The sequence below is a fragment of the Artibeus jamaicensis genome, unplaced genomic scaffold (genome assembly GCF_021234435.1).
Source record: "Artibeus jamaicensis isolate MK-2021 breed Jamaican fruit bat unplaced genomic scaffold, CSHL_Jam_final contig_475, whole genome shotgun sequence".
Taxonomy (NCBI): Eukaryota; Metazoa; Chordata; class Mammalia; order Chiroptera; family Phyllostomidae; genus Artibeus; species Artibeus jamaicensis.
Window position 1 is genome coordinate 7,035,937 of NW_026521852.1, and position 12,864 is coordinate 7,048,800.

General features: G+C 34.0%; 1 protein-coding gene across 2 annotated transcripts in view; it reads left to right on the plus strand.

Annotated features, from left to right (window-relative positions):
* The first annotated feature begins 7,949 nt into the window (after positions 1 to 7,949).
* Positions 7,950 to 12,864, plus strand: part of SPTA1 (spectrin alpha, erythrocytic 1) — a 225,771-nt gene continuing 220,856 nt past the window's right edge. For both annotated transcript variants that reach the window (XM_037166281.2, XM_053668006.1), the window contains exons 1-4: positions 7,950 to 8,123; positions 9,260 to 9,499; positions 10,600 to 10,725; positions 12,366 to 12,506. In XM_037166281.2, coding sequence (XP_037022176.2) covers positions 8,121 to 8,123; positions 9,260 to 9,499; positions 10,600 to 10,725; positions 12,366 to 12,506 — 510 coding nt within the window. In that variant the 5' untranslated portion in view covers positions 7,950 to 8,120. The remainder of the gene's footprint in view (positions 8,124 to 9,259; positions 9,500 to 10,599; positions 10,726 to 12,365; positions 12,507 to 12,864) is intronic.

Here is a 12,864-nt window from a genome sequence, read left to right on the forward strand (position 1 = left end):
ATGTTCATATTATTTGACTCCTTTGTCACTTGGCCTGTCATTTTCTTTGACGTTATGTTACCACAGAGTGAAATTGAACTGGACGGAAATTTACTATTTTTCCACATTTTTAAATTGTTGTTCAAGTACTGTTGTTTCCATCTTCTGCCACCATTTCCCCACCCTGGCCATCCCCACTTCCCCTTCTTGATACTACCCCCTTTTGGTTTTGTCTGTGTGTCCTTTGTAGATGTTTCTGAAAATCCTTTCCCCTTTTCCCCCCATTATTCCTTCCCACCTCCCCTCTGGTTACTGGCAGTTTGTTTTTCATTTCAATGTCTCTGGTTATATTTTGCTTACTTATTTGTTTTGTTGATTAGGTTCCACTTTTAGGTAAAATCATATAGTATTTATATTTCACCAACTAGCTTACTTCACTCAGCATAATGTTTTCAAGTTCCACCCATGCTTCCTGACAGCATCGATGAAACTGGAGAGCATTCACTTTCAGTAAAATTTATTTCTACCCCCTCTAACTGAGCACCTGTTAATGCAAAACATTAGGTTAAAATAGAGTACATGGAGTAATTGGAGAAGTAGACATAATATTGTAATGTTAGCAATGTCATAGAAAGTACAAAATCAATTGCCATGGGACTACCTCAGAAAGAGTAATTAAATCTGACTGAAATCATTCATGGGATGTAGTATTTGAGCAGAACCCTGACTTATTTTTCCAGAGTTGGAGAGGTGCTGATACAAGTGAAGAAATTAAATGAGTTTCAAACTATATATATATATATATATATATAATTTCAAACTATATAGTTTGAATTTACATATATAAATATATGCATGTATATAATATATATATAATTATTTCTATATATAAAATATTTGATATATAAATAAATATTTGATTATTATTTGATATATATCAAATAATTTATATATATTATTTCAAACTATATACACATATTATTCCATATGTATGGAAAATTTTTGCTAGAAAATGATACAGCAATTTATATATTTGGAACATTATCTCTTTCTTAGTGATCCCCCTAATTTAAACATATTGCAGAGAACATGGAACATAGGAAAATCTCACAAATGTATTTAATAATATTGTAATAACTATGTGAGGTACCAGTTTGGTACTGAAAATATCAGGGGGAACACTTTATAAAATGTATAGTTTTTTAACTACTATGCTATATACCTGAAACTAATATAATATAATGTTAAATGTAAATTATAATTAAAACGTTTAATTAAGACATTTGAATAAACAAATAATATAATGATAAGTTAATAAATTAATTATACAATTAATTCTCTAAACCAGTTGTCCAGGGATCTAATTTCTTTTTTTCTTTTTTGACCCATATCTGAAGGAATGACAAGTAAGAATTTGGCACTAGTGATTGAATTTATATTAACTATTTTTTCTCATTTTCAGGAGGATGGACTCTTATTTTCATCCTCTTGCTCCTAATTTACTTGCTCATTATCATTGGGGCCCATATTGTCTTCTTTTCCATCAAAGTGGACTCCCAACTCCATATCCTCATGTATTTCTTTGCTGGGGCCTCTCCTTAGTGGAAATATGGTGTACCATAATTATTATCCCCAAGATCCTCTCTAATCTAGTCAGTAAGCAGAAGGCCATTTCTCCTGCTGGTTTTCTCCTACAGATGTATTTATTTTACTTTCTGAATTATATTTTATTGATTATGCTGCTACAGTTTTCCCAATTTCCCCTCTTTAACTCCCCTTCACTCTGCACCCCCCAACCCTCCAGCATCCCCCACTTTAGTTCATATAAATGGGTTGTACATATAAGTTCTTTGAGTTCCCTTTTTCCTATACCATTTTTTACTTCTCCCCATCTAATTTATGCTTACCAATTATTCTTTTTTTCCCTGTACCTTACCCCCCAATTCCTGTCCTCTCCCTCCCTACCAATAACCCCCCATGTGATCTCCATTTCTCTGATTCTGTTCCTGTTCTAGTTGTTTGCTTAGCTTGCTTTTGTATCATTGTTTTTAAGGTTTGGTTGTAAATAGCTGTGAGTTTGTTGTCATTTTACTGTTCATATTTTTGATACTGTTTTCCTTAGCTAAGTCCATTTAACATTTCATAGAATAAGGGCTTGGTGATGATGATTTCCTTTAATTGGACCTTATCTGGGAAGCACTTTATCTGCCCTTCCATTCTAAATGATGGCTTCGCTGGATAGAGTAATCTTGGGTGTAGGTCCTTGCCATTTATGACTTTGAATACTTCTTTCCAGCCCCATCTTGCCCACAAGGTTTCTTTTGGGAAATCAGCTGACTGATTCTCTTGGGAAATCAGCTGACTGATTATGGGAACTCCTTTGTATGTAACTGTCTTCTTTCCTCTTGCTTCTTTTAATATTCTCTCCTTATCTTTAATCTTGGGCAACTTAATGATGATATTCCTTGGTATGTTCCTTTTTGGGTCCAACTTCTTTGGGACTCTGAGTTTCCTGAACTTCCTGGGAATCTATTTCCTTTGCCAGATTGGGGAAGTTCTCCTTCATTATTTTTTTAAATAAGTTTTCCATTTCTTGCTCTTCCTCTTCTCTTTCTGGCACCACTATGATTTGGATGTTAGATCATTTAAAGTTGTCTCATAGATTCCTAAGCTTCTCCTCATTGTTTTGAATTCTTGTTTTTCATTCTGTTCTGGTTGAATATTTCTTTCTTCTTTCTACTCCAAACCATTGACTTGAGTCCTGGTTTCCTTCCCTTCACTGTTGGTTCCATGTAGATTTTTCTTTTTTTCACATAACACAACCTTCATTGCTACCTGAATTTTTTTTTTAATTCTGTTGAAGTATCCAGTGAATTCCTGGAGCATCCTGATCGCCAGTGTTTTGAACTGTGCATCTGAAAGGTTGGCTATATCTTTGTCACTTAGTTGTATTTTTTCTGAAGCTTTGTTCTGTTCTTCCATTTGGGCCATTTTTTACTTTTTGTCTTGGCACACCTGTTACATAGGTGGTGGAACCTTAGGTGTTCACCAGGCTGGAAGAACCCACATCACTGTGTTGTGATGTTGTATGTAGGGGATGAGTCTGAAAGGGAATGGTGCCACTTGCTCAGTTTTCAGTATCCAGCTACCTACAATCAAATAGGCCCCTTCCAGTGCTGATTCCTGGGTAGGTGGGTTTATGTACATTTTATGACCCTGTGGGTCTCTCCAAGGAGTTCTCCTTTGAGGCTGGGGAGTTTCTCTCACTGCCACCTCAACCCCCACAGGTGTTTTAAGTCAAAAATTTTGAGGCTTTATTTCCTTGTACTGGAACCTTGGGTTGCCTGGCCTGTCTTTGCTCTCTAGTTGTTCCTCCTGTTTTATCTGCATTCAAATGTGGAACCACAGAGTCCACAAGCCACCACCTTTCCTGGTCCGCCAGCTGCCACCTTGCCACATGTTCTCTCTGCCCAGCTGCCTGCCCACCTCTGCCCCTTCTACTGGTAGAAATAAATGTTTCTTCTTTAACACCTTGGTTGTCAGACTTCCATGCAGTTCAATTTTCTGTCAGTTCAGGTTGTTTTTTGTTTTTAAATTTGTTGTCCTCTTGATTGTGCAAGGAGCCACAGTGTGTTTACTTATGCCTCCATCTCGGCCAGAAGTCAATATTTTGCTTTATTTCATTTTTGGTATCTTTCATTTTTTCTTTCATTTTTTGACTAAGCTCAATCAGTTCTGTGAGCATTTTGATTGCCAGCACTTCAGACAGGTTGGCTATATCCTCATTGCTTACCTCTCTTTCTGAGGTGCTGCCTGTTGGGGAGGGGCCAGAGAGGGAACAATGTAGCTCTCCTGCTCTGTAGCACAGTTTTCAGTGAACTCTCATGTCATACTAGGAGTTTATCCCACTGTGGCAACCACTGTAGTCCACTGCCTCCTCTGAATCTCAGTTTCCCCGTAAGTCAGCTCCTTCCGCTCAGCCTGCTGCCTTGCTGTAGCCAGCCCCACACCCATGGTCTTCTGCTTCACCATGGTTTCTCTCCATCTGCAGCCTACTGGTCTGGTTGTTCTGTTTGACTGTTTCTTAAATACTGTGGTTGTCGGAGTTCTATGTGGTTTGATTTTCTGGCACTTCTGGTTGCTTATTGATTTTAGATTGGCTATTATCCTTTCTTTGGTTGTGTGAGAAAGCCAGGGGTTTCTACCTATGCCTCCATCTTGGCCAGTGAAAGAATTGTTTTAATCAAGTCTATAGACATTGTACATACTGTATATAGTTTCTTTCCAGGCTGCTGTGCTCAGAGATTATTATTGGATGGGAACAGAAAAGAATTTTAAGTAAGTAAGTCAGTAAGTAAGTAAGTATCATTTGCTAACGATACATTGAAAATCATTCTTTTTAAAATTTAATTGTTGTTCAAGTACAGTTTTCTGTCTTTTACTCCCATCCCAGCCGCACTCCCAGTGCTCCCCAGCTCCCTCCCATTTCCACCCCCTTAGTTGTTGTCTATGTATCCTTTATAGTAGTTCCTATAAATCCTTCATTCTTTAAAATAGAAGCATTTAGCTCTGTGAAAAATTATCCCATATCAGATGTTTGCTTTTCACATCCTGATTTTCAAAATTAATTAGTCAGAATAAAATATATGACTTGAAGCAATTAAAAATATATATTTCTGGCATTCTTTACATCAGTTAACAATTCTTTTTCTGTTAAATCTAAAGTGTTTTTCAATCAACCATCTAAATTGAGTCATATAACAATTCTCTGGAATAGGTAGACTACTCATTACTATCCCCTGTATATATTTAGTAGAATTTAAACAAACTTCCAATGATCACTTGATTATTAAATGGTTGAACTAAGACTTCAAATTACATGTCTCTGCATAAAAAAATAGCACACTTTCCATTATCCCAAGCTTACTTTGTATTTCATTTGCATAGTTCATTGTAAAAAAATAATATCATGAGTTCAATGTAGTAATACTAAATAAATAAAACAAAAAACAAATAAAATTAAAAGGTACAGTAAAATAAGATAATAATATAGAAAAACAGTTCTATTTTTTATTATAAGGTTGCACAATTTAATAATATATGATTTTTTAGATAGAGGTAAGGGGCAAATAACTTTAAAAAACTTAAAGTGGTAAGAGTTTGTATAGATACAATAAACTGCAAAATGTTTTTCTCACATTTTTAAATAATATTTTCTAATATTCTAACTCATTTAGGAGACAAGGATTAGATGTATTTTAAAATAAGAACTCATTATGGAGAAACAAAAATAATATTTTAATAATACAATAATGATGACCTCTCTTTCAAAAAAATGTTTTTGCATTAAAATTAACATATTCTTCCTGTTTTTAATTAAATGAGCAGAGAAAGTTAGTGTCCAGAAAATCTATAGTAAACTTGTGAATTTTAGTGATGCAAATTGAAAAGCCTTCAGAAGTTTTTTTTTTTTAATATATAAACCATTTCTTGGAGTTTCTGAGCCCAGGAAAGGAAAATCTGATAACCGAGAAGAGGTTCAGGCAAGCTGGGAAATGCAGATTAAACTAGTGTGTGACAAACATATCTGCCCAGACCCGATAATCATGACCAAATACAGTTACCCTCCAAATTGCTCCCACTCTTGTAAAATTAAATGAAGACTTCTTTTTAGCGAAGCTTCCTGTGATGAACTTAAGCTTCCTCTGTAGCTTCTCAGTACTCATGTAGTGCAACAACATTGTTTTAATGATTTACATAAATCTAAACTTCCACAGTATCTGTCATGTGTTCTTTACCTGACTTCCTCTAACCAGGGTCTCCATGTCATGAGAGCCAATAGGCATTCTTGTAAAACTATAAAAGTGGCAAGAGGTCCAAGTGTTAAGTCACAGGGAGGGGTTTGAGATTTTTTTCATTATGCCCTTCCATCTGTCCCAAGGATGCACCCTGATACTCATACTAATAATGGTAAACAATGCTTAGAGACTGGAAAAACTTTGCGAATCTAAAAGGACAGAGCACTAAATTTAGTCCTCAGGGTGGGACTAAATTTTAAGTCAGCAGCTGCCAAAATAATAGCCAGAGTGTTGTCAGAGAATTTTTTATCTTGAATCTTTTCTAGATAGAATGATTGAAATTCAAAGGACATTCCTTCATCAGTATGAAACCCCTCTTCTGACTGTCTCCTGTGCATATTCACATTGATACCTGCTTTAAAGACTATTATTCTTATCCATTTTTATTTTATTTTGGGATGGCCAGTCCTGATGATTGTGCCCTATCATTTGCTTAGTAATAGGTTATCACATGGTTGGCACTTTTGGTAAGAAGATCCTGGAATAAGACAACAGAAATGTTGATAGACTAAAAGAAGATTGACTAAAACAGATGAAAAACACAGTGCCATGATGGTCATACTCACACGGATTTAACTTTGTTTAAAAACACACACACTAGCACTAGCTAACCATGGGATGAGCTTACCTCTCAGAGACTACTTCTTTTTTGTCATAGAAATGGAGATTATGGCCATGACTGGTGTGGCTCAATTAATGGAAAGGTTGCTGGTTAGATTCCCAGTCAGGGCACATGGCTGGGTTGTGGCCAGGTCCCTAGCTAAGGGTGTGTGAGAGCTAACTGTATCTCACACATGTTTCTCTCCCTCTCTTTCTTACTCCCTTACCCTCTCTCTAAAAATAAATAAATAAAATCTTAAAAATGGGGATTATGGTAATTGTTTTGCAAATCTTGTAAAGATTAAAAACTAATGTAAAATAATTATGATGATATGTAGATTATTATGATAGAGTCTGAAGATTGTTCTTCTTACCTCTTTAATAAAGACTAGGAATATTACCTCCTTATCCCAATTCCAGTCAGAATTTCCTTGGTGTGGGTGATATAATGCATTCTTTAAGATTTGTGTTCCTGCCTTTGGTACTCAAATTTGATTTGAATATAATAAAACTAATGAAAAAGAAAAGTAGTATTAAACTTACAAGGAAAGAATTTAAAGTTCTCTTGATTTCTTTCAGTGAGATGATATAGGAATAAGAAAAAACAGAAATGTAGAAGGTTAATTCAATCTAGTAGATCACAAAAGCAAGATTATTCAAATTGAATACTGGAATGGATAATGCCACTGCTTTATAGGAAGATCTGAAACCATTCTAGTATTCTGATTTGTTTGTTTGTTTCATTTTTATAAAGTTGCCTTAAAAATTCATGCCTTTGTAAAAGAATTTCTGCTTCTTTTACTCTCCATTAAAAGTAATTAATGAAACAGGAGAACTTTTATCTCACATTTTAGATCTGTCTCATTTTGAAATGATTGGTAGTTTTGTTACTTTGTCAAATGAGGTATCCTAATTTTTACTTCACGGAATACAAATAAATGTATGTGTGTTAAATTTCTTTGTTCCTTCTATTTAAATTATTAAGGGTAGATCTAAATCAGATTTAAAAATCCAATCTATGAGGCCAGTAATAATTATTTTTTCTCTTTAGGCAAAGGCTGTACAGAAAGAATGAGAATATCTTGTTGACTTCAAGGCTGTTAAAAATTTTCCCTATGGTTTATGTGAAGTTGTTAAATTATATTTCCTAGGGATATACTGAAACAAAAACTAATGTATGCACTAAGTTCTTGTAATTCTTCACAGAGTTAATTATGAAGAATGGAGAACACAAAATTTTAAATTTGTGACTTTCATACAAAAAATCTGAAACTAATAAAAGAAGCAAAATATAATCATAATACAGCCTCTTAATCTTATATCTATAAATTTTTTCTTTCTAATTTTCATCTAAAATAACTTTTTATTTTTTATAAAGTCCTTCTGAGAAACTGTAAGAGCCATAATTCCCCAAAACAGCTGAGTCACTCAGCATCTGTGAAAGTTTGCAGCTGCCTCAGCTGAGTCTGTTTCCTGAAGATAATGGTTATAGCTGGTGGGATACTGAGCCCAAGCAAGAGGCGTTTTTCCCCCTCTGCCACATATGTAATGTTTCTCTAGTCACTCTCCGAATTAGACTAGACAATTCCACTTGAATTCTCTCTCTCTCTCTCTCTCTGTCTGATACATTTTATTTTCCCAGATTTTAAACTTTTAGAAAAACTGGAACACTTTACAAAGGAAATGGTGAGTACAATTTGTCCCTAGTATAATTAGAAAAGCTACTTCCTTAGAACATTCTGCACTATCTTTGACAGGAAGATTAAGAACTGTTTTTTACTCTTATGAAGTAGAGAAGTTAAATTTTAATTCTCACTTTTGTGAATGTCTCACTTTAAACAATGACTTTGAACTTGTCACTATACAGCACTAAAATCCACTATGACCTATTTATGTGGGTTTCCAGAGAATGACTAACTAACGTGGAATAAACTGATACACAGTAATGATTTGAGTTTCCAGAGAATGATTTAATTCTGTAAACAAACTAGTAAAAGCCACTGAGCGTCGTAATTGTATTCAGAAAGAAAGAGAAGGAAAGAAGCTTTGAACTTTATATTGAGGGTTCTGGCTCAGATAAGAGGAGAAACTGTGTCTTTATCCAGATAAATTAAGATGGACTTTGTGGACATTTTTCAGGATATTGTGACAAATGATATTCTACTACAGAAATAAAACATTTTGTGTTTGAAAGTACACTGTTTTATATTTTAAAAGGCAACTAAGATATTAATAATTTGAAATTTGTGATAATTGGGTAGAAGAGATGTTGAACTTTTGGTTTGTAGTACTTGTGACCAAGGCAAATAAGAGTAAAAAATATATGGGTTACATTTTTAAGTAAAAAGAAAACAACATTTTTCAAATATGTATTTATTGATTTTTTTTCCATCATTTTAAAACTGTGTGTATCATTAGTGATGTTAATTGAAAGCTATTTTTACATCATTCATTAAATTGAGTTCAAAATGATTAGTACTTGTCAACCATATTAGCCTTTGAAAGCAATAAAATTACATTTTTATACATCTGAAACTGTGATTTTACTAATTTAAACATAACTTGTGTTATTAGACCAAATTCTATTTGGAGTTAATAAATTCTGGCACCAGTTTATCTGAAAAGTCAGAAAGTGTTCAGGCTGATCAAGAATTATAGCCTAGTTGTACGTATAAATGTATTTAGCCCTTCTAACAAGTTTTATGGGATTAAAGATACCTGAACATAAGTCCAACAAGAGTAAATAACTTGGGACACATAAAAGGGACAGCATACTAGAAATTTGAGAAACAGAAATGGATACAACCTATTTTAACTTGTAGGCTATGGACAGCAGTGGGCCTAAGGTGCTAGAAACAGCAGAAGAGATCCAAGAGAGGCGTCAGGAGGTGTTGACTCGGTACCAGAGGTTCAAGAAGCTGGTTGCTGAGAAGGGCCAGAAACTTGAAGAGTCCTATTACTACCAGGTTTTCAGAAGGGATGCAGATGACCTGGAGAAATGGATTTTGGAGAAACTCAAGATTGCAGGAGATAAGAGCTATGAAGACCCAACCAACATACAGGTCGCTCAATTTCACTAACTTCCCCAGAACAGATAAAATGATCTCAAAAAAGAGAAATATTCTTGTAATGTAAATGTGTATATGGTTAACTGTAGGAGGAGGATGTAACAGAAAGATTAGACTATCTGTTAGGGACAGTAATTTGGCTCCTAAGTAGCCTATACCTTCAAGTTAAAGTTTGGCTATTCAAGCTTCAGTGCCTCATTTTTACAAAGGAAAATCATTCTAGATAACACTCTATGAATATATTATTCATCTGATGTTAAAATATGAAGAAGTGACTAAGAATTTATAGAATTTATTTTTGTGATTTTAATATTTTGTGACATTAAAGATGGAACTTAGGTGAGGAGACATCAACACTTCTAAAACAATTGATCTTCACTCTCCTCAGAAAGACATGAGTTAACCTGGGTTTTTTCTAGTTTTCTGCACATGGTTATTTATATCTCTAGTTAAGTCCAAATTAACAAGACTGAGATGTCCCAGGGGTAGAAGTTTAGGGAAGTTCATATTCTTATATATATTATAACATATAGCATAATCATGATCAGAAGAGTTAAATGCCTAAAAGAGACAATAATGATTATTAGTTATTTAATTTATAAATTAAATGTATTAATTTGTATATGACAACAATAATATAATTTGGTATGTATAATTTATGAAAAATGCATTATTGTAATAGTTATCCTCTTCATCATTTTCTACTGCACTTAGTTTTTCTTTTCTAAAAAGAAAATTTTTTTTCTGAAGAGGAAAAACTTTGTTGCATTCTTTCATTTCCCTAGAAAACAATTGATACTTTAATTGATAATGTATCGCATTGCATAAAAATTTCCCAAAAAATAATTACATGAATAAAACCTTTCTCTATGATCACTGACTTTGAGCCTGGGACTCTTTAAAAATCTGTGTGCTACCTAGAGTGACCATTTCTTTTAGGATGCAACTGCTTCAGCTATGGTTATAGGTAATCACTCACTCTGAGTTGAGCAACAAATAGTTCTGACTGAAAGTAAGAAGAGAACAAAGAGACCTCTTTATGGTCCATGGAGAGTAAGCTTTATTAGCTATAAACTCTGATTTCTAAACTTTAGGGAAAATATCAGAAGCACGAATCCTTTGAAGCAGAGGTACAAGCAAAATCAAGGGTCATTCCTGAGCTGGAAGAAATCAGGAAAGTCCGATTTGCTGAGGGACATTTTGCCCATGAAGACACCAAGGTAAATATGTGGTAGAGCTCTCAAAGATAAGTTTCTAATCGTTGATTACTTTATCAGGGCTTTAAATGATTAAACGGAATATAAACTTTGATGTAGTTGGTTTGGAATTAGTGCTCTTGCTTCTTCTAGTGGGAATGGAGCAAGAAAAATTATGGGTTGTACTTGTGTTCCTTAAAGTGTGGAGAGAGTTATGATACAAAAGCTGTTATTGTTGGCATCACAGTCCTCCTTATGCCACCGCAGAATAAATTAACTCAAGATCAAGCCCACTTTAGTCTGGTTCTACATTTCCCAGATGAATTGACTTTCCCAAATGTCTTAATTATTTCTTCAGACTTCAGAGTCCTTGTTACCTAAACTTTTAAAAAAAATGATGCTCTCCACTTGAAATATTTTCTGAAATATTTATTCGTTTGTCTATAATCTCTCTTTCTTTTCCTAGCCCAGATGGTATGACTAACTATTTTAAATCTCCAAACCCTCCTAATCACTTTGAGAAACTCTTAAAATTCCTTTTTTTTTTCCCAGAAAAGCCCTTTTGAAAACTGAAGGCCACCACCACTTTGGAACCCACTAATAACATATCAGATCTTTTCTTATTTAATCTATGAACTTTTCCAACACATTTTTATTGATATTATCAACTCAGGATCTTTTTATATAATTTTTATAGTTTATACATTTTTTAAATTGCTAAAATATTTGTATCACATATTTAAAAATTAGGGCTGGTCTTTCTATATTTAGCAAAATCTACCTCATGTTACTGTCAACAAAATATAGTCAGGAAACACAGACTTTAACCAGAATAGAACCTTATTGAAAGAGAAATCTGTAATAATAAAATCTTAAATGATATTTATTGATATAAAATATAAATCATTTCTGTATTACTCACAGTATTGTGTGCTATCAAGTTTCCACATTAATAAAAAATATTTGAGAAATGTTTAAAACATATCTACCAAAATCACTAGGGTTTTGTCAGATTGTATCATGCAGCATTTAGAGAGAAAATGTGGTCTACATACTACCCTGAACAGTGGAGTAGTAGTTAGTTGTAAGACACATGATTCTTGAAGACATGACATAGGTGAGAACTTCAACTTTATAAGATATGTGCTATAGATTATTCAAGTTAATCTTGTATCAAAGATCTCAACTCTGTTGTTTCAAATTTTCTTATTTCCTTGGTGTTGTTGATTTTATTTTTTGTAAGCCAGGAAGATATTTTTTTTTGGCAAACAGTTTATTCTGAGTTTATTATGTGACTTTGCACCTTTGCACTGATTACAAAACTCTTTGTTATCTACCTGTTAAAATTCTGTTTCTCATGGTCTAGTGCAAGTAAGCACTGTTCAGTGAATTTTTACTCCATTGTGTCTTAGTGTTTGTAATCCCTTTATCTTCTAAAACATAAAAGAATATATCAAAGAAACTGTCTTATGGGAGCTATCTGATTTAGTTTAATAGCTACTCCCATACACATCCCATTTTCTCTTTTAAATATTTATTGAGCAATTAGTGCACAAGTGAATGGAAGGAAATATTTAACCTAGGTCCTTCCCTGCACAAACATCTGAGCCTGCACCTACTCCACAGACTCTGTAACTTAGTAGTTTTTCCTTTCTTCCCTAAAGGTCCATCTGGAGGAATTATGCCGTCTGTGGGACCTGCTGATAGAGCTGACTCACGAGAAGGGCATACTCCTTCTCCAGGCCCTGAAGCTCCAGCAGTACTTGCAGGAATGTGCTGACATCTTGGAGTGGATTGGATATAAGGTATAAAACTAAACAGGTGCATTTAGTACATCCCATGTCTCTATCCCAGGCATCTAAACTAATTTAATATAAGCTATTAATTAAAAATAAAGTCAAGGCATCTGTTCCTGGACTTTGTTCCTTGAAAGATGGATATATTCTGGCAAAGATTTAGAGGTATTCAAGATGTTGTTAACATTGTAGGGGGAGGGTAAATCTAAATTATGACTCTGAATATGAAGAAGGCAGGACTTATACAAAAACTGTGCACTTGAAGACCATCTAGGCTTGTCCCCCTTCTACTTTCAATGATATTTCACTCCCTTTTTTAGATTTTCATTCTTACTGTAGGTCTAGGCTGACAGTATTGCCATTCTTT